The 27,986-nt window shown below is 44.0% G+C and overlaps 5 protein-coding genes across 5 annotated transcripts; all 5 read left to right on the plus strand.

The window, feature by feature from the left end:
• The first annotated feature begins 1,845 nt into the window (after positions 1-1,845).
• Positions 1,846-2,664, plus strand: LOC118422342. The gene is made up of 3 exons (XM_035829862.1): positions 1,846-1,855; positions 1,942-2,013; positions 2,119-2,664. Exons 1-3 carry the CDS (start codon positions 1,846-1,848, stop codon positions 2,595-2,597), a joined length of 561 nt encoding a protein of 186 aa, XP_035685755.1. The 3' UTR covers positions 2,598-2,664.
• Positions 2,665-3,386: 722 nt separating this feature from the next.
• Positions 3,387-6,766, plus strand: LOC118423155 (short-chain collagen C4-like). The gene is made up of 6 exons (XM_035831165.1): positions 3,387-3,534; positions 4,827-4,923; positions 5,252-5,424; positions 5,542-5,587; positions 5,951-6,022; positions 6,181-6,766. Exons 1-6 carry the CDS (start codon positions 3,394-3,396, stop codon positions 6,657-6,659), a joined length of 1,008 nt encoding a protein of 335 aa, XP_035687058.1. The 5' UTR covers positions 3,387-3,393; the 3' UTR covers positions 6,660-6,766.
• A 3,984-nt stretch (positions 6,767-10,750) lies between these two features.
• LOC118422343 lies at positions 10,751-12,290 on the plus strand. The gene is made up of 3 exons (XM_035829863.1): positions 10,751-10,826; positions 11,188-11,259; positions 11,730-12,290. The coding sequence occupies exons 1-3, from the start codon at positions 10,751-10,753 to the stop codon at positions 12,209-12,211; spliced, it is 630 nt and encodes a 209-aa protein (XP_035685756.1). The 3' UTR covers positions 12,212-12,290.
• Positions 12,291-15,265: 2,975 nt separating this feature from the next.
• LOC118422344 (collagen alpha-1(V) chain-like) lies at positions 15,266-18,662 on the plus strand. The gene is made up of 6 exons (XM_035829864.1): positions 15,266-15,451; positions 16,576-16,663; positions 16,854-17,032; positions 17,432-17,519; positions 17,772-17,843; positions 18,122-18,662. Exons 1-6 carry the CDS (start codon positions 15,266-15,268, stop codon positions 18,598-18,600), a joined length of 1,092 nt encoding a protein of 363 aa, XP_035685757.1. The 3' UTR covers positions 18,601-18,662.
• A 958-nt stretch (positions 18,663-19,620) lies between these two features.
• Positions 19,621-27,387, plus strand: LOC118422345 (short-chain collagen C4-like). Its single transcript, XM_035829865.1, has 6 exons — positions 19,621-19,813; positions 25,405-25,462; positions 25,714-25,886; positions 25,994-26,039; positions 26,449-26,520; positions 26,797-27,387. The coding sequence occupies exons 1-6, from the start codon at positions 19,673-19,675 to the stop codon at positions 27,276-27,278; spliced, it is 972 nt and encodes a 323-aa protein (XP_035685758.1). The 5' UTR covers positions 19,621-19,672; the 3' UTR covers positions 27,279-27,387.
• Positions 27,388-27,986: the final 599 nt, after the last annotated feature.

The raw sequence follows: 27,986 nt of genomic DNA on the forward strand, positions 1-27,986 counted from the left end.
CTGACTTGTGATATATTCCGTCCTACCCGACCGGTTCTGCACAGAGCCCTGAGGGAGAACAGCCTGGGCGCGTCGCTGAGACTGACACCGGGGCACAGAACAACAACATCACGATGGGAGGGCTTCTGCGCAGACGGTCCAAAAGAGACTTGTCCGGGAACTCACTCCGACTCCCACCTGGATTAGGTACATATTTTTCAAGACGTTTTTGTTCCTTCAGAATGGGCCTGGTTGTGTTTATGCGTAATTGAAACTATTCATCTGTATAGATAGATTTGTATATTTTTTGGTGAGATTATCTCAGAAGCACATTGAAGGAAGACATCACTTAAGTCTACACGTTTCACAATACAGGTTAATTATTACATCCAAACCGGGAACCGGTCGGGTTGTTTGTGGAAATGAAAAATAGAAAAGCATACGAGTACGTTGAAATATACAAATATAATGCTCACAATTATTCTCTTTACGTACTTTCCGTTCCCGAAAGGTACCCGACCGCGTCCCGGTTTGGAAATGTGACGTGTCGAAAGTTGATGACTTAGGAATTTTAGGATAGTATGCGGTTTAGTTGGATTTTCTCTCCACTACATTTAGAATAATGCCGTGTAGAACAAAAGCTCTCAGTCTCCATTCTAACGTTAGGTCCGCTCCGTTACAGGTTGTTGTCCAAACCAAGCGGGACGGGACGGTCGGGACGGACGGGACGGGCTGGCGGGAGCCCCCGGACTCAAGGTGCGATGGAAAGACCCGGAGTCTATAATCAAGTTGTCTTGATATTGTTTAAACCAAACTGTATTGAACACAGCCTGTTCTCAGATTGCTGCCTGTTCTGTTGGCTTATTGACCCATAAGCAAAAGAAACGGACGGCTTTCTTAAATCATTGATTAGAGAAATAATCATTTTTCGGGTCTGTCCTAAACTTCATGTATTTAAACTTTGTTTAATTTGTCATGTTTTATCAACAACGATCACGAAGACATATGGTCTTCTACTATGTGATTCTAACAGGGCGATCCTGGACAGAAAGGAGACACTGGACCACCCGGAGAGCCAGGCACAGGTATGGGTGATAGTTTGATTTGATTTGATATAGGGCTAGCCCTTGATAATAGGGTGATAGTTACGCTTGGCTTTTACACAACTGTTGGGCTTTTGTATTTCGACTGACGTACTGTATGTCTTTTAAATTGGGAGCTGCATGTACCTTCAAATTTGGAGTGGTAATTTGATGAATTCCTTCAAAATCATTTACCACTATGAGGCACTGTTTTCTTTTTGAAATGGATCCATACTAATGTCAATTTCCCTTTCAGTAAATTAATACAACGTTCGCTGCAAAGTTGAATGCTTATATTTTTCCTTCCGGCATATTATCATCTTTGCTTGGATTAATTTTCTCTCAATAGTGGTTGTGAGAAGCATATAATGACAAAACCTGTTTGTTTCAGGACCAAAGGGTTCCAAAGGAGAGGCTGGAATACAAGGGGTCAAAGGACAGAAAGGCGCAGAGGAGCCATCTGGTAATAGTGGAATCGGTGAGTGTATTGTGTGCTTCGATGTTACTTCACAGATGAATCAGTAGGGTCGGCAATAGACTGGTCAACTTCACGGTGAATATTTGTTTATCTAATGCTGGTGATACTTTGCTTATAAAACACATCCGTTCCAACGTTTTCACCATCAAAAAGAAGAAAAACGTTCAATTTATTTAGTAGAATATAATTTTTGTGTTGGGTTGGCATTGTAAATATATATATATATATATATATATATATATATATATATATATATATATATGATGAATGTGTAAACCATTGTCTTGTTGGGGATTATACTTAAACATGAGGGTATGTATGTAAAATAATGGTCTTCATTCATATATAATCTTCAGGTTTGTTTGTTTCATATGACATATCGTCTTTCCCTTTGGTGTCCAGGGGGTTCCGTGTACATCCGCTGGGGAAGGACCACCTGTCCGAATGACACAGAGACGTCACTCATTTACGACGGTGAGGGGTGACAGATGGTAGTTATATTTGCGAAGCTCAATATTTCCGAAGAACAAACTCATCCCGGTCACAAAGCCATAGTATTTTACTTTGTCTATTTTGCAGGCATCGCTGGGGGAACATTCTACACTCACAGAGGAGGAGGCGCCAACTACGTCTGCCTACCAAAGGATCCTGAGTGGGGAGTCTTCACGGATGGAAACCAGGATACCGCGCACATGCACGGCGCGGAGTATGAACTCAGCCATGGAAACAGCCCCTTCCAAGGCGCCTCTGTCCATAACCACGACGTCCCATGCGCTGTCTGCCACGTGGCGTCTCGCGGCTCCAAGCTGATGATCCCCGCCCGTCTCAGCTGCCCTAGCGGCTGGACCCGGGAGTACAAGGGGTACGTCATGACCGAAAGCCTCAGCCATTACCGCTCCGAGTTCGTCTGCATGGACGGGGAGCCCGAGACCAGGCCCGGCGGACACGTGAACCACAACGGAGCTCTTTTCTACCCGGTAGAAGCAAGATGCGGGTCCCTGCCGTGTCCCAACTACGTGCAGGGCCGTGAGCTGACCTGTGTGGTCTGCACCAAATAATTATAATGCTCGCGTCGTCAACGACACAGATAGAAGATTAGCAAATTGGCATTGAGGCTAAGGCAAATCCAAGTAATAGTACAAATTGGATGCTGAATAAAACTGGCAAACAGAGCAAAGTGTTTGTTCTTTTTTCAGTCATCCGCTGATGTCCATGAGCACCGTGATTATGAAAACATTTCAACGTTCGCTTGGCTTCAACTGTAAACTTCAACACAGAATAAAATGGACTTACCCAAATTTGTGACCGAACGACTCTTAGACTAGTCTTTGTCAAGGAATTGACGATCCTGACTGGTTCGCATTGTACTGCAGCAGTAGGTGTCCATACTTATAGTTCGGTGACCACCTCTGTAACTATAAGCAGCGACATCTAGTGCTGCAGTACAATGCGAACCGGTCAGAATCAGTCCTGAAATTCTCATTGACGCTAAAACTTCATTTGAGGACCTTTCTGAGCCGTAATATACCGATACGCAAATGAAACACCAATATGATGAATTGAGTTCTTTGATCCATTAGCCTATTGATCGATACAGACGTGAATATTGATGAATAAACATGTAGTGAGTATAGTATTTATCTTACATACCATTCTTCAGACACATGGCGTTGTCTTTTCAGCTGACACAACGGTTTTCATGGTGCTGACGTGTGACGTTTACAATGTCATCGGTCCAACTATGTAATAATAAATATGCTTTGTTTGAACAGTGCCATGTATAAAAGTGAACAGCAGGAGACAAAGTCCACAGAAGCACATCCTTTCTTTCCCTTTGATAGGTAAACTCGAAACATGGTGGGTCTAATCTACTGTTTTCTTGTCGTGGTTCTCGCTGGAGCTCAGGCTTTCCAGCTGGACACCAGAGACCTTCAACTGCAGCAGATAATGCAAATGTTTTCCGACGAGATGAAGGCGTTGAAGATGGAGGTGGAGGTAAGTCCATGTATATGTCTCTGTGGCCGAGAGGTTTAAGTAACCCCGGTGCTTGGCATCTGGATCCAATTTCATAGGTCCATGGGTTCGATCCCAGGGTCGGCTCTCCTCGGACATGTTGTAAGAAATTGCATTTGTCTTTCGGAAGGAAAGTAATATGGGGCTACCGTGATAAAGGAGTGCCCCGAGCACGTAAAACAGTCTCATTACTCCGATTGGTTACTTACCTGCTGCTATAGTACACCAGGTGAATTTATATCTTTGTGATGAGTTCGGTACATGAAGATTTCCAAAGACACTTACCTGGTACCTGACGGGTACAAATTCCTCAACTATAACAGATGATGATGGGTTTTGCCAAGGAGATCAAGAATAGAATTGGAAGTAAATGTACCATATGGATGCGTTTCAAATGTTGGTATTTTTTTCATTCGTTTTTGCTAAAAAGTTTTTTGCTGTTCCTATTGGCTTTTCATTCCTAAGTCTTGCAGCAAATCTATCTTTATGTTGTTCTTTGTGAGCTGAATTTTATTGCGTCGTTGTCTTTAAATGACTGCATGAATCGGGTTTCTCGCCATATGGTTTCCTACCAGTCAACAATCTGTAGAATCTGTATTTACAATTAGGACTATGTGGCAGGTGGCAAAATTCCCATGCACATATATGCCCACGTTTTCATGAATAGTTGCCATTTTGTGAATTTGTCAAACATGTTTCATATGCACAGGTTTTGAGCAGCTTCGAAGACAGAACCTGGCGATCAGATTAACATGTCCTCTGTTGTATCCATGAATAATGGATACCTATACTGAATTAATTAAGCTCAATATATTATGGGCCAATTACAAAATCCTTGAATGTAAGAACAATTGACTGTAAAACAAAGATAGTTGAGTAGATTTGGGGAGGATAATGAGAACAAAAACCGTTTAGTATATCTAGTCGACTAGGTCCAAATATCACCCTGATTATCTGTCGTTAAGTTTTGAGCTATGGCTCGACAGGCGACTAACTCATGCAGATGTTACTAAAATGTCTTATGTAGACAATTACGTCATTTATGAATATTGCTAGACCCGATCCATGAATCGTTGAAATGAAGCAGTGCATTAACAAGACCAAAGGGCATCCTTTTTAGTTGGAACAATCCCCCAGGAGAGCGAAAATTGTGTCTTTGACTTGTCAGCATCAGCTATATCAACTTGGTAATTACAATTTCCGAGTATAAAGTCGAGAAATGCTTTGCTTGTGATAAACAATGACGAGATTCTTTAATTCACTGTATCTATCAGGACATGAGGAAGACCATGGCGAGAGCGGATGGTGGTCTTGCAGGAAATGATGTTGATGACGCACCGAGGAACAAACGGCAGATTTCTTGTGAAGATGGTACAGTTTTACTTTATTCTATATTACTCAAGACATTAGTCAAGATGCTCGCTTTCTAATCTGCATGTGGAATGTCAATCTTGCATATGTTGGAAATCGGTAGCTATGGGGATCATGGGCTTTAGTACACAGATATAATGGACCTTGTTATGTCAAACCTGGACCACGATAAGCTTCGATACAGGTATTCCGCACGGGATAATGTAACACGTGCACGCTGCATCACTTGTATCTCACGGAATTCCATAGAATAAACAGACAGAATAAATCGAAATGCGGTCGAAAGTTCGAAAACCGGATTCGGACGTTGGAATTGTTGTTGCCACAGGTCACGTTGGTTTGAGTGAGCAGACTCTGGCGTCCGCCTGTACCCTGGGCCTGCAATGCTCGCCCGGTCGAGACGGTCGGGACGGCGCGCCGGGCCGGGACGGGGCTGCGGGAAGAGACGGGCAGCCGGGACCACAGGGGCCGATAGGGCCGATGGGCGACATCGGGCCGGAAGTAAGGCTCATTGTCATTTCGTTGCCATTGAAATATCGTGGATGTACTATCATGTAGCAATGCTGCCTTCATAACTAACAGTAACAATGACACGTACTGTCTATTGCGCCCGTACAGGGACCTCCGGGAGAGAAGGGTGAGACAGGAGCGGATGGGGATGGAGGTTAGAGTCACGCATGTTTACACAGCAACTGACTCTGAGAGCTTGGGGTCAGAAGTGTGTTATGTGTGACGTGTTGTGTCACGGGTCCTGTTGTGCTCTTCTTTATTTATTTGGTAGTCATACTATTAAGTATTACCTTAATTGGTCGCCATCATCGGTCGATCTGCTTACACGTAACGGGGTTATACCGCCCCTTGTGGGTTTACATACCCTTTCGCTGGCTAATTACCAGACAGGGATGCGCCATGCCACCCGTCCGAGTCTCTGTGTGTCGATGCAAATCGTTTCCCTTTGTCTTGTCCAGGAGGCTCCGTGATCTTCGGATGTTTCATATGACATATCGTTTTTCCTTTCTGTGCCCAGGAGGTTCCGTGTACATCCGCTGGGGAAGGACCACCTGTCCGAATGACACCGACACGTCGCTCATTTACGACGGTAAGTCGTCATTTATAACTGAACTGGCCACGTTACAAACTTTTGTTGAATGGAACTACTTGACGGTACGCGCCCTCAGAAATACTTGAATATCGCTAGGGAGATGGGGAAATTAGGAGAGAATCGTGACGACAGTAATCAGTATGTTTATTTTAAAGGAATTGCTGGTGGGACTCTCTACAGCCACAGCGGAGGAGGCGCCAACTACGTCTGCCTACCGAAGGATCCTGAGTGGGGAGTCTTCACGGATGGAAACCAGGGTACCGCGTACATGTATGGGGCGGAGTATGAACTCAGCCTTGGAAACAACCCATTCCAAGGCGCCTCCCTCCATAACCACGACGTCCCCTGCGCTGTCTGCCACGTGGCGTCTCGCGGCTCCAAGCTGATGATCCCCGCCCGTCTCAGCTGTCCTAGCGGCTGGACCCGGGAGTACAAGGGGTATCTCATGACCGATCGCTACAACAATTACCGCACCGAGTTCGTCTGCATGGACGGGGAGCCCGAAGCGAGGCCCGGCGGACAGGAGAACAAAAACGGAGCGCTGTTCTTCCCGGTAGAAGCCAGCTGCGGGTCCCTGCCGTGTCCCAACTACGTTCAGGGCCGTGAGCTGACCTGTGTGGTCTGCACCAAGTGACGGCCTCATCGTCAACATCTACACAGCTAGAAGATGGGCAAAGTAGGCATTAAGGCTAAGCCAAGTAGCAAAGCCGAAATGAATGCGTAATAAAATTGTTAAAGTGAGCAAAGTCTTTTTTCTTTCAATTTTTTGCTTCAAGGGTTCCAAATACAATTTGACATGTGGAAAGTTTTATGTATTTGACAAGAAATGTAAATAGCAGTAACTTTAACTTTTGTCTGTGATTAATCAATTACTATGGTGATAGCATACGTGGTGCTGGCTTAAAAAGTTTGCCAGATGTCAAGAGGAAAACGCCAAAGGTCATCTTACAATCTGACACAAGCTCACCGAAAACTTGACATCCACTATTAAGCTACATCGGGTAACTTAAACTTTCTTTGGGAACCGTCCTGAAAGTTACATGTTTCTATTTGTCAGAAAATACAAGGTGTTAGTAGATGTGTTAATATGTATGAAGATTTAAACAGACAAGTCAAATTTATCACGGCGTAGTCGTTCCTCTTCCTCTTAACTTAAGTACCATCTAGTACTAGTAGCAGCCATGCTTAGCGCTTCTTCCTTCGACGGCACTGTAGTATATATAGCGCAGTCCTGACGTAGTTGTTACGCCGCTTTCCTCCCAGAGTTCTAAGCGTACCGTTAGCAGTTGCACGCTCGACCAATGAAAACAGGACTTTGCACTTCATGCTTATTAGTATCACTCCGCTTCCCATCCATGTAAATAGACAGACCAAGCCGAAGCCTTTGCATCTCGCGTTGCTAAGGATAGACATGTGCATTAAATACACGCCTCATCTATGATATAGCAACTATCGCAAGTGGGGCATGACGACCCAGAAAACTCTGGAATATTGTGCGGGTGTTTTTGTTGTTGGACACAGAATTTCTGTACATATTCTGCTCAGCAGAGTCAATAATTCCACCTATAGAAATGGCAGTGTCCACGAAGGAGCTTGTATATAAACTATGTGCAGATTGGTGGAAGTATTTATTATGGTAAGGACCAGAATATGGTCCTACACGATGAATAATATGTCTGTTGAGTTCAAAAAGAGGCACAGCCAATGCTTGAACGAACAAAATATGACATGGCTATATCTGAATTAAACTTCTTATTCAATAAACCGTCGTTCTGTTTTTACTGTCCCTCTGTAATTTATAAGTAAATGGTTAGAAACGATGCTACGTGAAACACATTTCCAACCTGGAGGATACGGCCATAATGGTACATGAAAGTATTGCCATGGTATGATACACCACGTTAGCTGCTCCCTCTTGCGACACCTAGTGGAAGTTCCTCTATCGACTTTGCGTTTTGGGACTAATTAGGAGACTATATATATATGAAGCACCTTGGTTATGCGACATTTGTTGGATATTTCATGTTTAAAAGAAAACAGCTAAGTAGATTATTTTATGTCTACCAATAAGTCAAAGTTTAGAATGAGTATATCGTAGTGGGCTTATAGATTTCGGAAGTTGATATTGCGACGTGACGTTATCATTGCGTCGGCTGCCATACTGGTATCCAGATTTGCATTTAGCAATAAACCACAGTTTGGCGTTTCGGACATTCAGGGGCCATATGAAACCCTATTGTAGCCACAACTAATTGCAAGTATCCGAAATGCAACCAGTACGACCGGATGATGATGATTGATGTGAACGTAAAGATACATACATAACCTGCTATTACCTGCATGCCACGATTAGATGTAATATTCAGGGACTCAAGAGGAAATATGGGAAGACTACATCTAGGTACGTCCTTCATTTATATTAGTAAGGTCATGTTAGATATGCCTGGGATGCCGCGACAACGGAATTGTGAGACATATAACGATACATCATCTGGTTTACAATCATTTCATATTTTGTACTACACAGGATTTTTTTGGCACCTGACGTTCTCTTTGCAGCTGACACAACAATTTTATCACACCCACGTGATATGTACGTAACTAGTATGTTTGGATAGTGCCGTGTATAAAAGTCGACTGCAGACGGCACAACGCACAGGACGAAGTACATTGCTTTACATTCACAATCTCTGGCCCTGCGTACATGAAACATGGTGGCTCCGGTCTTCTGTTTCCTTGTCGTGGTTCTCGCTGGGGCTCAGGCTGTCCAGTCGGACGACGGAGATTGGAGAGAGGGTTTTCGTCAACTTCAGCAGATGATTATTTCTTTTGCAGAAGATATGAGTTCGTTGAAGATGGAAATGGAGGTAAACTTTGCCATATGGACTCCTTCAGAGACTCTTTTGTCATATGTTTTTGCTATATATATATATTTTTTTCCATATCTTTTCATTACTATACCCCGTATACTTAGAAAAGCCCATGTGTTAATCCATTCTGCTGAAGAGATCATGACGTTGAAGTTGGAAATGGTAAAGTTGAAGTTGGTAAAATGCTACCATATGGATACCTTCTGAATGTTGACATAATTCATCATATGCTCTTTCTAATCATTGTCGTTCGATCGTCCTGAAGAAAAAGTAGTCTATTTGCTGTCCTTATATTGGATCTCATCGGCTCGACTTGAAATGAATGGATGGATATTTTTTTTCTCAGTATACGATTTTCTCCAGCAGTCAACAGTATGTAGAATTTATTATCAATAATATCTGCCAGGTGGAAGAATTCCCATGCACATAGTTACATACGTCACAGGAAATTAATAGTTGTCATTTTGAGAATTTGAATTCAAAGGCTTTGAAACAGTTTCCAACCAAATCATAAACTCCCAAGTGAAGGGAATGCCTCATTCATAGACGACTAAGGCGCCTATACTGAATTTAACTCAATATTACTGCATTGGACCAAGTTACCAGATCCACAAATGTGAAGACAATTGACCATATTGTTCAAAGTAACTAGGGAAAGGGAGGGAAAACAAAGATAGCACATTGGAATGCGAGGAGTACAATGGAATGAAACAAACACTTGGTGTTATTGTTTTGCTGTTTGGTAAATCTAATCCATTTGGTCCATGCGCCAGCCTGGTTATTCACTCTCACTCACTCCGGCGAGCTCGCTCGGAATCTCCACATAACTAGTTTCCTCCACCCCTTTTTATCATCCATCGGTGCGGGTAGTTGTTGCAGGTCCAAACCGCTGTCTTCAGCAAGCTGCTTAGTGTACGACTTTCGCTTTCTTCCCCTGCCTCTGTTTCCGTAGTTCGGATTCCACAGTAACAGTTTGTGCACTACTAGTATTTTGTCCTTTTTCCTCCAGCCATGACCAGCAAAACGCAGTCTCCTTTGCCGAATAGTTTTGGTTATATATCGTTAATTTTTAAATCATGGTTTGATGGGCGTGTTAGACCATAACGTCTATTATTGCATGTGCTACTAACATATTTGCCGACGACAATTACGTCATCTAAGTTTATTGATGAAACTCTTGCGATACATTAAGCAGGTGCATTAACAAGACCAAAGGGCATCCTGTTTAGTTGGAACAATCCCCCAGGCAGCGGAAGTGTTGTCTTTGGCTTGACAGCTTCAGCTTATGAACTTGGTGATTGCACTGACCGAGTTTAATGTCGAGAAATACTTTTCTTCTGACAAACAATGAACGGCTTCTTTAATTCACTGTATCTGTCAGGACATGAGGAAGACAATGGCGACAGCGGATGCTGGGCTTGCAGGAAATGATGTTGACGACGTACCGAGGAACACACGCCAGATTTCTTGTGAAAATGGTACAGATTTTACTTCATTCTAACATATTCATCAATCCATTAGACTAAGTTAAGATCTTCATTTGTCAGGTGCTGCATGGCAAATACCGTAACATATGTACTCTATCCTATCCTATCATAGGTCATGTGGGTTTTACTGAGCAAACTGAAACATCAGCCTGTACCAGTCTGCAATGCTCGCCCGGTCGAGACGGTCGGGACGGCGCGCCGGGCCGGGACGGGGCTGCGGGAAGAGACGGGCAGCCGGGACCGCAGGGGCCGATAGGACCGAAGGGTGACATCGGACCTGAGGTAAGGATCATTGGCAGTGCATTTGGTCCTCAATACGGTGGATATACTATCATGTAGCAATACTGCCTTCATAACTAACTGTAACAATGACGCATTCTGTCTATTGCCCCGTACAGGGACCTCCTGGGGAGAAGGGAGAGACAGGAGCGGACGGGGACGGAGGTGAGAATCACATACATCCACACTATACCTGAATGTTCTCGGCAAAAGGAGCTCGTACATTCACTAGAAAAAGCCAATGGAATCAGGAATGTGCCATGTGTTGTGTGTTGTGCTCTTCTGTATATTCATTCGGTAGTCATATCATTATCAGTTATAACCTTCACGCTTAATAGGAATAGGTCGGTCATCATCATTGGGTGACACGGTTACACACGGGGTTATAACGCCCTTGCGGGGTGACAAGCCCTTTCACTGGCAAGACAGGGATGCGCGTCTGGTAAATAGGTCGTGTTCTTAGTTTTATTTTAGTATTCCGTTATCAGGTCTGTGTGTGGCGATCGTTTCCTTTTGTCTTGCCCAGGAGGTTCCGTGTACATCCGCTGGGGAAGGACCACCTGTCCGAATGACACCGAGACGTCACTCGTTTACGACGGTAAGTCGTCATTTGAAAAACATGAACTGGTCACATATAGTAGGGTTCTTTTGGCACAACCAAGGAATACTTACTTCCGACGTTTTGATGTCTATCAGACAAAATCATAAGGGTAGAATGACTGGAAACTACTTACTTCTTGCTGCTACTTATAAGCTATGTAGGTGGCGCTGTAGCAGCAAGAATGCCGTCCCAAACGTGGCTCAGCTTAATTGTATCCCCCGTCGTCTCTGTTCATGACTGGAGCTGATTTTCTGATCCAAACTGCCTCCTTGAGTAGCAGCAAGAAGTAGTTTCCAGTCATTTTACCCTGATGTTGTTGTCTAATAGACATCGAAACGTCGGAAGTAAGTATTCATTGGTTGTGCCGAACGAACCTTACTATATGAATAATTACCAACCTGATGAAATTCCATTTGCTAGTCCCTTCCCAACGAGAGAATCGTGACGACAATATCTTTATTTCTCAGGTATCGCTGGAGGCGCACACTACTCTCACAGCGGGGGAGGCGCCAACTACGTCTGCCTAACGAAGGATCCTGAGTGGGGGGTCTTCACGGATGGAAACCAGGGTAGTGCGTACATGTATGGCGCGGAGTATCAAGTCGACGAATTTGGAAACAACCCCTTCCAAGGCGCCTCCGTCTATGACCACGACGTCCCCTGCGCTGTCTGCCACGTGGCGTCTCGCGGCTCCAAGCTGATGATCCCCGCCCGCCTCAGCTGTCCTAGCGGCTGGACTCGGGAGTACAAGGGGTACCTAATGACAATGCATTATAATTACCACCGCACTGAGTTTGTCTGCATGGACGGGGAGCCCGAGACCAGGCCCGGCGGACACGTAAACGTGAACGGCGCTCTGTTCTACCCGGTAGAAGCCAGCTGCGGGTCCCTGCCGTGTCCCAGCTACGTGCAGGGCCGTGAGCTGACCTGTGTGGTCTGCACCAAGTAACGCTCGCGTCTTCTACAACCCAGCTAGTTCACTAGAATAAAAGGGACTGAGACGAAGGCAGAGCAGAGTAGTAGTACAAAATAGATGGTGAATAAAACAAGTAAACAGAGCAAAGTGTTTGTCCCCCTTTTTATTCTTGAACGGAAGGTTCACCCATTGAAATTTGACAGATGCAAATTTTTTAAACGAATCCTCCCACCAGGGCCTTTTGCTAAGATTGTTTCAATATTGTGGTGATGACTTCTCGAAGCTGGCTGGAAAACTAAAATCTTATGATTTGATTCCAGTTAGGCAAACGTAGCAAATCCCAAAAGGCCATTGGTACGTAGATACCAAATTATTAGCGAGAAGAGAGAATCTGGTATAATATTGCAATATTCAGAAAATCTTTTGAATTGACTTATAATACAAGGGTTAATAAATGCTGAATTCAACTGGTTTGAAAACTCACACACTTCACATCACGTAAGGTATCAAACACTACGTACTACATGTATATGCAACACTACAGATTATTTGAACTTCTAAAGTTCACTTTTTGACTGGCTCAACGAGAGAAATCACTTCAATGAAAGATATTGCACATTCATGCAGCTTTGATCTCTTTCAAGGTAGCATGTTTGGTTGGATCCGTCCAGCTGTCTGATATTATGGTCAATATGACCGTGATAGGGACTGGTTTTGACGTCGCAACGAATGTTTTGTGGCACAAACATGTTTCTGACGCTCTTATCCACATGATAAGAACATATATCTAAATACCATAGTTCAGAGATAACGTCCCAGACCTTGTTGGTATCCAGTCTTGCCTAAAGGTGTTAAAAGCGACCTGCGAGGTTATCTACAACAATAGTCGGACTGGGTTTATCCGGTTTAATTGACTTGATCTGATGCGACCGTACCTGCGTCTGTTTCCTCATTGCAGTCCGAGCCAGTCCGAACAGTCAACGTTGGGACAATTCTGGCTCATCTTGAACTACACCAGGTCTTAGATACCTTCACTAACACTACCTTGAGAGAATGACGTCTGAGAAGCTTCCTTACGGTCACCTCATCATGCCGGAGAGAAGCGCCCGTCGGGAGCGCACGGGCGGCCCGCTTGGCTCGGTCGTCGGTGTTCTCGGCGCCGCCGCGGTGTTCGCCTCCGCCGTGGTGCTGGCCGTGATCGTGCAGAACATCGGGCATGAGATGGGAAACCTCCGTGAAAGTGTGGCCGCCCTGAAAACAGCGGCCGAGAGAGATCACGAAGTGAATGCTAAACTACAAGAAAGGGTGGCTATCCTTACTGTGACGACTAAGACGGATCAAGAGGGGATAGCTAAACTACAAGAGAGTGTGGCCACCCTCCAAACAGCAGCCGAGAGAGATCACAACGACATGGCCAAACTCCAAGCTCGAGCCGAGAGAGATCACGACGACATGGCCAAACTCCAAGCTCGGGCCGAGAGAGACCAGGAAGAGGTCCTGTCCCTGAGGGAGCGGATTGTCGTGCTGGAAACACAGATCCGAGGCGGGAGTTTCCCACACAACTACGCCGAACAACAACAAACGTCGGAAGTAAGTAGCCATATTGTCAACAGTAGGAGTAGTTACAATATATGTAGTTACAGCGCTAGATATTTGAGTCTTTGATACGGACTTTCTAGCCAGCAGGCCAGGACAGCCACAACTCTTACGGTGCTTGTATAATAGTCCTCCTACGCAGGTACCATGCATGTGGATTGTACAAGCCCGATTTTGCCAGTAGATTGTGCGTTTGCATTTTGCCTTCTAGTATATTATATCCCCCAAATCTCAGCAAGCACACGGTTAAACATGGCGTACTGACTTGTGGTATATTCCGTCCTACCCGACCGGTTCTGTGCAGAGCCCTGAGGGAGAACAGCCTGGGCACGTCGCTGAGACTGACTCCGGGGCACAGAACAACAACGCCACGATGGGAGGGCTTCTGCGCAGGCGCTCCAAAAGAGACTTGTCCGGGACTAAGCCAGCTGCGGGTCCCTGCCGTGTCCCAGCTACGTGCAGGGCCGTGAGCTGACCTGTGTGGTCTGCACCAAGTAATGCCCGAGTCTTCAACGACACAGACAGATGATTAGCGAGTAAACATTGAGGCTAAGGTAAAGCTAAGTAGTAGTACAGATTGATTGATAAATAAAATATCTAAACAGAGCAAAGTGTTTGTCATTTTTCAGTCATCCGCTGATGTCCATGACCAATCTGATTATGGAAAAATATCAACGTTCACCTGTTAACTACAATCTCCAACACAGAATAAAATGGACTTACCCAAATTTTCGACTGAGCGACTCTAGTCTTTGTCAAGGAATGGACGATCCACTGCTTCTGTGACGTCACGTTATGTAAATAGCACACGTGACTCCGTGATCAGTGGATCATAAGTTGCAGAAAGTCGATGGCGCCCTTCGTGTCTGTTGAAAGATAGTTTTAGGGCTCTGATGTTGTAGACTTCCTTGATCCCTCTAGCAAATAAGTCTGGCTCTGTGTCCAGGATTTTCACTTTGTCCAGTGAGACTGATGTGTGTCCATGTGACTGGATGTGACACACGGTCACCAAAACGACGGTGGAAATAAAGCAATGGTTGCTTAAAACGAGTCCCTTTATTCAGTAAATATTACCTAGTAGTAAAAGTCAATGGAAACGTGGCTCAGGTGGCTTCAGTCTTCAAATTCTCATTGACGCTAAAACTTCATTTGAGGACCTTTCTGAGCCGTAATATACCGATACGCAAATGAAACACCAATATGATGAATTGAGTTCTTTGATCAATTAGCCTATTGATCGATACAAATGTGAATATTGATGAATAAACATGCAATGAGTATAGTGCATGTCTTGCATGCTATTCTTCAGACACATGGCGTCGTCTTTACAGCTTACACAACAGTTTTCATGGTGCTCGCGTGACGTTTACATTGTTATCGATCCAACGACGTATGCTTTGTTTGAACAGTACCACGTATAAAAGTGAACAACAGACGACAAAGTTCGCAGAAGCACTTCCTTTCTTTCACTTTGACAGCTAAACTAGAAACATGGTGGCTCTAATCTACTGTTTTCTCGTCGTGGTTCTCGCTGGAGCTCAGTCTTTCCAGCTGGACACCAGAGACCTTCAACTGCAGCAGATAATGCAAATGTTTTCCGACGAGATGAAGGCGTTGAAGAATGAAATGGCGGCAACGTTCGCTGAGGAGATGAAGACCTTGAAGATGGAGGTGGAGGTAAGTTTTATTTATATGGTAACGAAGCGTTCGTTACATGATGAATTCCATGGACGCTTACCTCGTACCTGACTGGTACAAGTTCCTCAACTACAGCAGATTAATTATGGGTTCTGCCAAGGAGATCAAGACTTTGAAGTTAGAATTGGAGGTAAATGTACCATATGGAAAAAATGGATGCGTTTCGCATGGTGGTATTTTTGTCATTCGTTCTTGCTAAAAAGTTTTTTACTGTTCCTATTGGCTTTTCATCCCCATATATTGCGGCAAAAATGATCTTTTCGTTGTCCTGTGTGCGCTGAATCTCATTTCGTCGTCGTCTTTAAATGACTGCATGGATCGGGTTTCTCAGCATATGGTTCCCTACCAGTCAACAAACTGTAGAATATTTACAGTCTTTATAACTGGGACAATTGGCAGATGGCAGAGTTCACATGCTCACGGTCCGATGATTCACAAATAATTGAAAGTTGCCATTTTGTGAATTTGTCGTAAACAGACATATTTCGAATTCAAAACAATTTCGAGCCAGGCCGGTAATAAACTGGCAAGTTGAAGGGAATTTCTTATGTTACATCCATAAAAAATTAAGACGTCTGTATTGAATAAAACGTAATATCACTGTATTGGACCACGTTGCCAGATCCCCGAATGTGATTACAATGGACCATATTGTTCAAATTAGGCAAGTAAAGGAAGGGGAAAAGATAGGAAAACGGAATACGATGAGTACGATGAGTTGAAAAAACTGTTCGGTTTTATTTTTGTGTGAAACTGGTTGATTTGGTCCAAATTTCACCCTGCTTTATATCTATCATAAGTTTTAAGCTGTGTCTTGATTGGTGAGAACATTGCCGAAAACAATTACGTCATCTAAGTATTGATCATTGACAGGTTGGTCTGTTTAATCTCTCGTTGAATCGTTGAAATGAAGCGGGTGCATTAAGAAGACCAAAGAGTATCCTTTCCAATTTGAATAATCATCAGGGGAGTTAAAATACTGTTTTGGTCTTGTCAACTTATGTTAGCTTTACTTACCAGATAATAGACTCGTAACAAGTATAGAGTCCTCTTGTAGCTCCTGACAAATAATCAAGGGACTCTTCAATCATTGTATCTTTCAGGACATGAAGAAGACCATGGATGTTGGCCTTGCAGGAGATGATGTTGATGACGTACCGAGGAACAAACGCCAGATTTCTTGTGAAGATGGTGCAGCTTTATTTCATTCTATATTACTCAAGCCATTTAATTAAGACAACATGTTTTATTGTCAACACGTTTGCTTCCTATACTCTATTTGGCATGTCAATGTTTCTCATAGTGTAAAATCTGTAACTGTCGGACAACATTGACTTCATTATGCAAATAAAATAATCTCGATACCGTTTATCTGATCCAGTAACAGGTCACGTGGGTCTAACTGACCCATTTGAAGCATCGGGTTGCATCATGGGTCTCCAGGGTCCGCCGGGCCGAGACGGTCGGGACGGTGACCCAGGTCGGGACGGGGCTGCGGGACGAGACGGGCAGCCGGGACCACAGGGGCCGGCGGGACCGAGGGGTGACATCGGGCCGGAGGTAAAGATTCTCGGCAACGTTTTCTGTCTTCTGACATTGTGGCAAGATTGGCGGCAGAACTAACAGTCATCCTAACTTGTAATATCTGTTTCCGTGAATAGTTTCATCAGGTTGGTACGTCACCGAATAGAGAAACTCTTTTTACACAGCCATTGCTTTATTCACACCGACGTTTCATTGATGTTTTATACGCCTTTGCGTTTATGACCGCATTGTAAAGATTTTGCATAAATCTGTCTGTACATGTGTCAATACTTTACGTTTTGTGACCGCATCTGAACTGTGAGCAGCAACACCTGTCCCGTAGTACAACGTGAACCAGTCAGAATTGCCATGAAGAAGGTGACAGACGGTCACCGAAACGTCGGTGTGGATAAAGCAATGGTTGTGTAAAAATAGTCTCTTTATTCCGTAATATCTGTTGCATACGCGCACATACAGGGGCCTCCTGGACAGCAGGGAGAGACGGGAGCGGACGGGATTGGAGGTTAGAGTCGTTAGCTACTACCGTTAGCATTATATTTGAATTAGGGTAGGTCTTTTTTTCAAGCCAATTGATATATGGGGGCGGGTCATTACTGTGTCTGAATTTTCAGAATTTTCAGACTTTCAGAATTAATAAGCAATTCCATGTATTGTAGTTTTTCAAATAACTCTGAACATTTTTAATCACTTATCAGAATAATGTTTCACTTGCATGGATGTCCTGGTTGCTAAATCGTCTCCTTTTTTTACCCAGGAGGTTCCGTGTACATCCGCTGGGGAAGGACCACCTGTCCGAATGTCACCGAAACGTCACTGATTTACGACGGTTAGTCGCCATCTTATCATTCACATGTTGTCAACATGTTGAGAGTTTTCTTTTATAAGATACTGACACCATTGAATGCAGAGACGCTTAGACACTAGGATACATTTGTCATGATGGGTAATGTTGACTTGCAAGCTCCTATTTTCATCGCCATGAATTAAAAAGAAATGAATAGATATCATGTAGTCTGGCAGATTAAAACTGTCTTTGACATCAAAGTGTCTCCTTCATGAATCATTATTTCCCAAAGTGAACCCAGCAAAGTATTCATTTTGTAGGTATCGCTGGAGGCTCACACTACGCTCACAGTGGAGGAGGCGCCAACTACGTCTGCCTACCGAAGGAGCCTGAGTGGGGAGTCTTCACGGATGGAAACCAGGGTACCGCGTACATGGCGGGGGCGGAGTATGAACTCATAGATGGAAACAACCCCTTCCAAGGCACCTCCCTCCATGATCACGACGTCCCCTGCGCTGTCTGCCACGTGGCGTCTCGCGGCTCCAAGCTGATGATCCCCGCCCGTCTCAGCTGTCCTAGCGGCTGGACCCGGGAGTACAAGGGGTACCTCATGACCGAACATCGCACTCGCTACCGCACCGAGTTCGTCTGCATGGACGGGGAGCCCGAGACCAGGCCCGGCGGACATTTGGACCAAAACGGCGCGCTGCTCTACCCGGTGGAAGCCAGCTGCGGGGCCCTGCCGTGTCCCAGCTACGTGCAGGGCCGTGAGCTGACCTGTGTGGTCTGCACCAAGTAACGGCCGCGTAAGATTGGCAAATAAGGCATTGACCACTTTGAGTCCAATGCAAAGCCAAGTAGTAGAGCAATATAGTTACATGATAAATAAAAGTGTCAAACAGAGCCAATTGTTTGTCTTTCCCTCTTCAGCTCAAGGTTTCTTCACTGAAATGTGATAACTGGGAAGTGTGTTAAAGATCATTGTAAGACTCAAAACGATTTGTTTGGAATAATTTATGTATGATAGTAATAGAGTTGAAAAGTAAAATATGCAAGAAATGATTTTGTCCGAGGTCTATCAGGGCACTGCAAAAGTTTATTCTTAAAGAAGCTACATGCTAAATAATAACTTAGCTATCGTTTCTCTCTTTTCTGACTAATAAACTCATATGTTTGCATACTCTCAAACCAAACAGCTTATTACTGTTAGTTGCAAGAAAATCACATTATTGTTGGGCCTATGTAATTAAGGAACTCCGATGTTGTTGATGACGCGATGATGAGATCAGTACCATGGTCATGGTCACACATCAGAGGTTAAAATCGTCTTGAAAATCTTATTCATACTTAATTCAGAAGCATTTCGGAAAGTTAGATGTTGCTGTGTCAGTATTTGAACATGTTAACAGATATGTTAACAGATTTGTCACGGCTTAGTCGTTCCGCTACAACATAACGTGTATCGCACTATAGCGCAATATTGACAGGTTGGTTAATGTATCAACAGTGTTTTGATTCTAGTTATCAAAAGTAGCAAAAACCAGCAGAGGCATGGAAGGGCCGAACTGTCCTTGGCGGTAATTGTCAAATCATATGGTGACGATGGAGAAGTCAATGTTCAAAGGGCCTTTCACAAAAATATATGAGATCTCCAACAATGTATATCTAACACTACAGCTTGTTTAGACATCTGAAGTCCACTTTCCGACTGACGCAACACTCTCATAAAGAACGTTTTTCCTTCATGACATTTACACTGCTCTCTTTGATTTTTGAAAGTTGCATGTTTGGATGGACCCTACAAAATTGGGCGGTCCACAGGACGAAGAACATTTCTTTTCTCCGTTTGGTCTGTGAAGCACCACGTCGGCATGGTCGCTCTAGTGTACTCCTTACTTGCCTTGGTCCTTGCAGGGGCTCAGGCTTTTCAGCCAGACCGACTAGACCTTCAACTGGAGCAGATAGTGGAGAAGTTTACCGAAGAGATGAAGGCATTGAAGCAGGAGATTGAGGTACTATCGAGTTTTGGGTACAACGACAGTCTTACTACGTGTATTTGCTATGGCGTTCTGCATTATTACACAGTATCAGTATTTGCTATGTCGAATTGTCTACGTAATGTATGTCTATAGCCAAAAATCGTTTATTTGTTCTCTTCACCAAAACTGTGCTTAAGGAAATTCGTAAATAACGTCTTCAGATACGTAACACAGTTTTTTTCTGCAGACCACGCATACTCAACAAAAACTAGGAGAAGGAAGCTGTTTAGCACATTTTGCGTATTTCACCCTATGTGGCCCGGTGTGTAACTGTATCTTGACACACAGTCTTACTTAGTGGGGCAGATAACATCAAATTTTGGAGGAATCTTTCACTTTGTGATACAAGCACCAAACTTGGTACAGATACTCATTGGACTTTACTGTTTTGAAAAAGTACGCGGGCCACTTGATTTGACTTTCGGCGCCCCCTAGCGGCGCGTTTTGGTACTGCAGCAGACCTTCCGGGCTTTGTATCTCCTGTTCTAAACATGCTACAGTCATGATTTTTATATGGTAGAAAGCTGGTAGGGTAAGGAACAAGTGACGTAAGTTTGGTTTCCCTAGCGGCTTGTGTTGGAACTACAGCGGCGTTTTTTTGCCGCTGCCGAATTGCCCTAGGGGCGCTTTTTGGTACTGCAGCAGACCTTCCGGACTTTGTATCTCCTGTTCTAGACATGCTACAGTCATGATTTTTATGTGGTAGGAAGCTGTTGGAGTAAGGACGAAGTGATGTAAGTTTAATCTCCCTAGCAGCTTGCGTTGGAACTGCAGCAACGTTTTTTTGCCGCTGACGAATGTGAAGCGGAACAACTCCGGACGTTTGAAATGTCCAAAAGTAGGTTCTTGACTATGGGAAAGCTAAATGTTCAACTCTAATTGTGATACAAGCGCCAAACTTAGTACAAATACTCATGTGATACAACTCTTTTGAAAAAGTACGCGGGCCACTTGATTTGACTTTTGGCGCCCCCTAGGGGCGCTTTTTGGTACTGCAGCAGACCTTCCAGGCTTTGTATCTCCTGTTTTAAACATACTACAGTCATGATAAAATATTTCGTCACAATATGTCCTAGTTTGTCTATAATTCTCACCATCTGTTGCTCACAAAAGTATTTAAAAAAAGCTCCTTAGAAGGTTGAGAGGTGACCATTTAGCTTTCCCATAGTCAAAAACCCACTTTTAGATATTTTAAACGTCCGAAGTTGTTCCGCTTCGAATTCGGCAGCGGCAAAAACGCCCCTGTAGTTCCAACGCAAGTTCCTAGGGAGACCAAACTTACGTCACTTCTTCCTTGCACCAACAGCTTTCCACCACATAAAAGTCATGACTGTAGCATGTTTCGAACAGGAGATACAAAGCCCGGAAGGTCTTCTGCAGTACCAACAAGAGTTCGTAGACCTCAGGCCTGCATGAAATGTATTGGGTTTCTGTAGACCTATTGTGTATTTTTGCCTTTTTGTCTGTGGTACGTGGTTGGAAAAATGAGCTTTTTACCCTGTTGGTTGTGCACCATGCAAAAGTCTGAAATTCCATTTTCTGAATTTGTAAGTTTGGACATGGATGAACATTACTTATTTTGGATTTCTAAAGTATGTAACCAACCACAGTACCTTGAAGTTGTTGAGACGCAACCTTTTTTTTGTCTCAGATGGCCCATGTACATGTAGTTACTCTGTCACATGATATATTCAGTACTAATATCTTCCTATTTCAATGTACTGACCTAATGCAGCTGCTAAATCTCCTTGGTTTGTGTTCTTCCAATGATATTCATTAAAGATTTATTTCTGGGGTGTTATTCACTTGACATCGGAAGGTTACTTGCATAATTTGACCAATGATACTTTTATAGTAGTTCCATAGACATTAGACAATATGAATAGTGCTGGCCCCCATGATGCAGCAGCAACAGTTAGTCCCCAGGGTGGTATGATATTTTCATTCAATCCATCCAACCCAAATCTAAATCTCCTGTAGTATCTAAGCCAAATTTAACAGCATAATTACCTCCATGAAATGTCATGGAATAGAGGTTATATTTTCTGTTATGTGTCTCTGTCTGTGTAGACGATTACTCAAGAACGGCTGGATGGATTGGTTTCATACTTGTTGTGTTGGTGGGGTGTGATGAAATCTCGAATCGATGAGATTTTGGGCGCCGTATCTGTCGTTATAATCGATGTAATAATATCAGAAATCACCCCTATATCTGCGATATATTGGAACAGGCATCGTGCTTTAAGTGTTTGTTAATGGGCTCAGCTCCAAGCAGATGGTGAGGTGATTTGTATGAGGGAAACATTTGTAATGTTTGGGGAACCCCGAGGTTTTTTGAAGATGATAATTAGTTTTATTTATGTCTGCTTAGGATATCATGGAGATGTGAAGCATAGCATAAGTATAATTGTAAGAAGTTGAGGTACATTTAACGGTAATGCATAACAGGTATGGATGTCTCACATACTGTACTGCTGATTTGAGTGACATGGTGATTAAAATGCCATTAGGTCCTCTCATCTGGGTTGGGTTTCAGAAGTTTTATGGGCGATACAGATGTTCTGATTTTGTTACGATAAGGGACAGTTGTTAGTTGTCTCTTTCTAGCCAATGGTACTTGTTTTTTAGCAGACGCGGTTGGCGCCAAGTATTCATCTTACAGTTGGTGTAGGGCTGTCAGAGGAAAGTGTGCATCTCGTTTTTGTACCGTGTGAACAGCTGATGTTATGACATATTGTTGGAAAATCAAATCAGCATCTGACTAAAGTTGGCCACATCCCTTCTTCTTTCTGAGTTTCCCAACTTCCTCCCACCACACCGCTCTGAGGCACATAGTCGAACCTCAATAATGCTGACAACCTTAGACAGTTTAAATGCCAAACATCAAGCTTAAGGAACACTACGCTACCATATGCCGTCGACCTCTTAAACGCACAATTAAGTGTCACATTTTAATAATTACTAATCAGATGGACATCCTCTGTGTCATTAAATAAATACACCACTACTTTCCCATAACATTTATAACCATAACACTCAAATACAACCGACTATAAACATACATACCATCCACAAAAAAGCAATAAATATTTCATGGAGGTATGAGGTCCCCGAACTCTAGTTTACTATGAAAAATGTCCTTGTCAATCCCATTTATAGATGGCAAGCTGCTGGCAATGGAAGCTTTGAAAACTTCAGAAGCTGTTGTAGTCAGAGCAACACCCAGCAAACATCCCCCCAAACCAATGAGCAGTTGCTTAGAAGGGGAATTTCATCATATATTTGCCGCGACAAAATGCAACAAACGATACTGAATTTAAAACAGAACCAAGCTAAGCCTCCACCACTTAACCCTGCCTGTACTATAGATTAAGCAGGCCTAAAAACCAAGCGAATATGACAAGCCCAAAACTACAAATTACCTGTATACAGTATGGAATTGGAAATGGCATTACCAAAGAAACAAAAAGAAACACAGGACAAATCATACACATACCTTTCTCTTATGCCCACGCTCTATACAGTTCTCCTCCACATTAGAAAATTGCATCTTCTTCTGTTTAAGTTCAAGTTCAACCATGATTGCCAACAGGGTAAATGAACTTGTACCAGAACTTTAAACTCAGTACTATACAGCTCTAGAAACACCACAAAGAGTAATAAGCAAACTCCAATTATACCTGACCAACAGATATATCATCTGGTACACTCCCGTCATCTGGCACACCGTAAGACAGGGGATACAAAGTAACCTGATACATTGAAGGTTGCCCCAGGCCAGATGATGGTTCTACACCCATATAATCTGTTTTCAGAACCAAGCAGATATTGGGAGGATGCCCCAACCACACCAAAACAGGGTCAACCTATACAGTATCAAGTTCAAGCACTAGGAGGCCCAAAATCAAACCTCACCACCAAGACACCACCAACAACTCACGTACCAAATAGCAACACAATGGCACCTTGCGTTCCGGAGATACAGCGCACGCCCCGTGCCCGCACAAAAGGTAACCTAAAATGTCAAGTTCAAGCACCAAGGGCGCCAAAATCAAAATTGAGAATTATTCAGCCACCGCCGACACATGTGCCAAATATCATCGCGCCCGCACCAACCGTTCAGAAGATATAACTCCGGAAATACCCCTCCCGGACACAAAATTCGACCTGCCGCGTCAAGTTCAAACGCGACAAGGCCCAAAGTCAATCCTAAGCAACAGGCAACAACTTCCCACCCATGCACCAAAAATCGTCGCAATGGTGCGTATCGTTCCGGACACACAGCGCCAAAAGTGCCCCCAAAACACCAAAAATGCCACCTGCAATGTCAAGTTCAAGCGCCAGGAGGCCCAAAATCAAACCTGAGTGTCAGGCCACCACCCCCAACCCACGTACCAAAAATCGTCGTGCACGCACCATCCTTTCTCGAGATACAGCGCCTTAAATCCCCAGCTTCCAAATTTTCCCACGCCCGTGAAAACCATACCTGCATACATGCAGGTAAAAAGCGCCCTTAGGAGCAATTTGGCAGCGGCAAAAAACGCCGCTGCAGTTCCAACGCAAGCTGCTAGGGAAACCAAACTTACATCACTTCGTCCTTACGCTAACAGCTTTATACCACATAAAAATCATGACTGTAGCTTGTTTCAAACAGGAGATACAAAGCCCGAAAAGTCTACTGCAGTACCAAAAAGCGCCCCTAGGGCAATTCGGCAGCGGCAAAAAAAAACGCTGCTGTAGTTCCAACGCAAGCAGCTAGGGAAACCAAACTTACGTCACTTCTTCCTTACCCTACCAGCTTTCTACCACAGGACAATCATGACTGTAGCATGTTTAGAACAGGAGATACAAAGCCCGGAAGGTCTGCTGCAGTACCAAAAGGCGCCGCTAGGGGGCACCAAAAGTCAAATAAAGTGGCCCGCGTACTTTTTCAAAACAGTAAAGTCTAATGAGTATCTGTACTAAGTTTGGTGCTTGTATCACAATTGTAGTTGAACATTTAGCTGTCCCATACCTTTAGACATTTTAAACATTCGGAGTTGTTCCGCTTCAAATTCGGCAGCGGCAAAAAAAACGCCCCTGCAGTTCCAACGCAAGCTGCTAGGGAGACAAAACTTACGTCACTTCATCCTTACTACAACAGCTTTCTACCACATAAAAATTATGACTGTAGCATGTCTAGAACAGGAGACACAAAGTCCGGAAGGTCTGCTGCAGTACCAAAAAGCGCCCCTAGGGCAATTCGGCAGCGGCAAAAAAATGCCTCTGTAGTTCCAACGCAAGCCGCTAAGGAAACCAAACTTACGTCACTTGTTCCTTACCCTACCAGCTTTCTACCACATAAAAATCATGACTGTAGCATGTTTAGAACAGGAGATACAAAGCCCGGAAGGTCTGCTGCAGTACCAAAACGCGCCGCTAGGGGGCGCCAAAAGTCAAATCAAATGGCCCGCGTACTTTTTCAAAACAGTAAAGTCTAATGAGTATCTGTACCAAGTTTGGTGCTTGTATCACAAAGTGAAAGATTTTTTCAGTTATCTGCCCCACTATACTGTACCTGACAGGACATGAAGATGGCCCATGCACCAGCATCCAGTCGTCTTATTGGAAACGAACCGAAAAGTAAGCGCCAAATATCTGGACAAAATGGTAAAGCTTATTTCAGTGTAGGATTAACAAGTCATTCATCTCTCGTTTATGCATCATGTTACTTGTACTTGAATTTCTCGCATAGACCTGAAATATTCTTGTTCTCACGTCATAAATATTTACAGGTTATGGGCAGTAACAGTACGTCTCAGTACAATAAGGCACCTTAGGTTTGATCACAATGATACTCTAAGCAATTTCATTACTCTTCTATACCATCAAAGGGGACGTGGAGTTGACCGGGCAAACTGAAACATCAGCCTGTACACTGGGTCTCCGCGGCCCGCCCGGACGAGATGGTCGGGACGGCGCGCCGGGCCGGGACGGGGCTGCGGGAAGAGACGGGCAGCCGGGACCACAGGGGCCGATAGGGCCGATGGGTGACATCGGGCCGGAGGTAAGGAACCAATACCCTTTTTCTGTCTTTCATGTATTTCTGTATAGAGACTGGCATCATAATTAAGGTTAATATAGTGACGTTTCCTGTCTGTCACGCACGTACAGGGGCCTGCTGGAGAGAAGGGGGAGACAGGAGCGGATGGAAATGCTGGTAAGATGTTATTTTCGCCAATGGACCGATCTTAAATGCACAAATACCAAGTATAGGACAAGTTGTGTTTTAATACTTAAAATTACCTTCCAAATAAAAGTCTCCTGGAGAGCAGGAGAGAGGAGATAAGGTTAGTGTCGCTAGATCCATGACCCAGAGGAAGTTGCATCTGTGTAATCGGACGATCTTAGCCGCACGTTTATATATATATATATATATATATATATATATATATATGTATATGAGCTATTTGTTACTACTCTTGAAAGATCCATGTGTCCTAATTCCAGTCAGTTAGTTAGTTAGTTAACCAAGGAAAGTATTCTAAGATGTCAGCAATGCCATGCCTCTTTTCTACCTTGTTATTGTAATTACTATTATTGATAAACCGTCTTCCCTTCATGCCCAGGAGGTTCCGTGTACATCCGCTGGGGAAGGACCACTTGCCCGAATGACACCGACACGTCACTTATTTACGACGGTAAGTCGCCATTTGAAAACTGACCAGTCCCCAAAGATACATACTTCATAGTCACGTCCATGAAAATTAAAGCTACTGTGTTTGATGCATGAATTTCTTTGCGTTTCTTCCCCCTCTCTCTCTCTGTCTGTCTGTCTCTCTCTCTCTGTCTGTCTCTGTCTGTCTGTCTGTCTGCCTGTCTGTCTCTGTCTCTCTTCTCTCTCTTTCTCTTTCTCTCTCTCTCTCTCTCTCTCTCTCTCTCAGAGTTTAAGAGAGTATTTTGTTGGTGTTTTGCAGGCATCGCTGGAGGCTCACACTTCACCCACAGTGGAGGGGGCGCCAACTACGTCTGCCTACCGAAGGCTCCTGAGTGGGGAGTCTTCACGGATGGAAACCAGGGTACCGGCTCGTACATGCAGGGCGCGGAGTATCAACTCAGCTCTGCAAACAACCCTTTCCAAAGCGCCTCTGGCCATAACCACGACGTCCCTTGCGCTGTCTGCCATGTGGCGTCTCGCGGCTCCAAGCTGATGATCCCCGCCCGTCTCAGCTGTCCTAGCGGCTGGACCCGGGAGTACAAGGGGTACCTCATGGCTGCATATCGCACTCAATATCGCTCTGAGTTCGTCTGCATGGACGGGGAGCCCGAGACCAGGCCCGGCGGACACCTGGACTCGGACGGGGCGCTGTTCTATCCGGTAGAAGCCAACTGCGGGTCCCTGCCGTGTCCCAACTACGTGCAGGGCCGTGAGCTGACCTGTGTGGTCTGCACCAAGTAACGGCACCGTCTCCGTCAACGACACAACAAGATTGGCAAAGAAAGGATTGCCCAATGAGGCAAACGCAAAGTCATTTAGTAGAGCAACATACATGCTAAATAAAATTGTCAAATAAAGTGCCAATCGTTTGTCTTTTTTACACTCTTCAGCTCACGGTTTCCCCATTGAAATGTGGCAACTGAAGTGTTTAAAAGGTTAGTGCAGATTTGTTATAATAATTTATGTATGATCGTGATAAATTTGAAAAAAATATCTACAAGAAATAACGAGGTCTACCAGGGCATGGCAAAATTAACTTTAAAAGCTGCTATACTACATGTTAAATAACAACTTATAAGAGTTTAGGTACATTTATGGTTTTCTGTCTAATAACGTCAATGTAAAGGGCCTTTCAAATTAGATTCCTAATAAGACGATAGTCAATCGCATACTTCAACTGTTTTAAAAACACTTAACAGCCACGATATGAGGTATCGAACAATATATACCTAACACTACAGTTTGTTTAGACATCTGATGTCCACTTTTCGACTGACGCAACAATTTAGTGAAAAACACTCCAATGAAGATTATTGTTCCTGCATGACATTTACAAAGCTCTCTTCGAAGTTTGAATGTTTTGGACGGATCTGAGTTTGAAATTGGACGGTCGAAAAGACGACGCACATTTCTTTTCCCTGTTAGTTTGTGAAGTACAGCGTTGAAATG

The sequence above is a fragment of the Branchiostoma floridae genome, chromosome 9, assembly GCF_000003815.2.
Source record: "Branchiostoma floridae strain S238N-H82 chromosome 9, Bfl_VNyyK, whole genome shotgun sequence".
NCBI lineage: Eukaryota > Metazoa > Chordata > Leptocardii > Amphioxiformes > Branchiostomatidae > Branchiostoma > Branchiostoma floridae.

What these genes read in the sequence shown, in the direction of transcription:
- LOC118422342 (XM_035829862.1), top strand. An exon ending in GACGTCACTCATTTACGACG is followed by an intron (nt 2,014 to 2,118) that starts GTGAGGGGTGAC and finishes TCTATTTTGCAG; the next exon opens with GCATCGCTGGGGGAACATTC.
- LOC118423155 (XM_035831165.1), top strand. Translation starts at nt 3,394, where the DNA reads ATGGTGGGTCTAATCTACTGTTTTCTTGTCGTGGTTCTCGCTGGAGCT. An exon ending in CGTTGAAGATGGAGGTGGAG is followed by an intron (nt 3,535 to 4,826) that starts GTAAGTCCATGT and finishes TGTATCTATCAG; the next exon opens with GACATGAGGAAGACCATGGC. An exon ending in TGGGCGACATCGGGCCGGAA is followed by an intron (nt 5,425 to 5,541) that starts GTAAGGCTCATT and finishes GCGCCCGTACAG; the next exon opens with GGACCTCCGGGAGAGAAGGG.
- LOC118422343 (XM_035829863.1), top strand. Translation starts at nt 10,751, where the DNA reads ATGACGCATTCTGTCTATTGCCCCGTACAGGGACCTCCTGGGGAGAAG. An exon ending in AGGAGCGGACGGGGACGGAG is followed by an intron (nt 10,827 to 11,187) that starts GTGAGAATCACA and finishes TGTCTTGCCCAG; the next exon opens with GAGGTTCCGTGTACATCCGC. An exon ending in GACGTCACTCGTTTACGACG is followed by an intron (nt 11,260 to 11,729) that starts GTAAGTCGTCAT and finishes TTTATTTCTCAG; the next exon opens with GTATCGCTGGAGGCGCACAC.
- LOC118422344 (XM_035829864.1), top strand. Translation starts at nt 15,266, where the DNA reads ATGGTGGCTCTAATCTACTGTTTTCTCGTCGTGGTTCTCGCTGGAGCT. An exon ending in CCTTGAAGATGGAGGTGGAG is followed by an intron (nt 15,452 to 16,575) that starts GTAAGTTTTATT and finishes TGTATCTTTCAG; the next exon opens with GACATGAAGAAGACCATGGA. An exon ending in CCAGATTTCTTGTGAAGATG is followed by an intron (nt 16,664 to 16,853) that starts GTGCAGCTTTAT and finishes TATCTGATCCAG; the next exon opens with TAACAGGTCACGTGGGTCTA.
- LOC118422345 (XM_035829865.1), top strand. Translation starts at nt 19,673, where the DNA reads ATGGTCGCTCTAGTGTACTCCTTACTTGCCTTGGTCCTTGCAGGGGCT. An exon ending in CATTGAAGCAGGAGATTGAG is followed by an intron (nt 19,814 to 25,404) that starts GTACTATCGAGT and finishes TGTACCTGACAG; the next exon opens with GACATGAAGATGGCCCATGC. An exon ending in AGGAGCGGATGGAAATGCTG is followed by an intron (nt 26,040 to 26,448) that starts GTAAGATGTTAT and finishes CTTCATGCCCAG; the next exon opens with GAGGTTCCGTGTACATCCGC.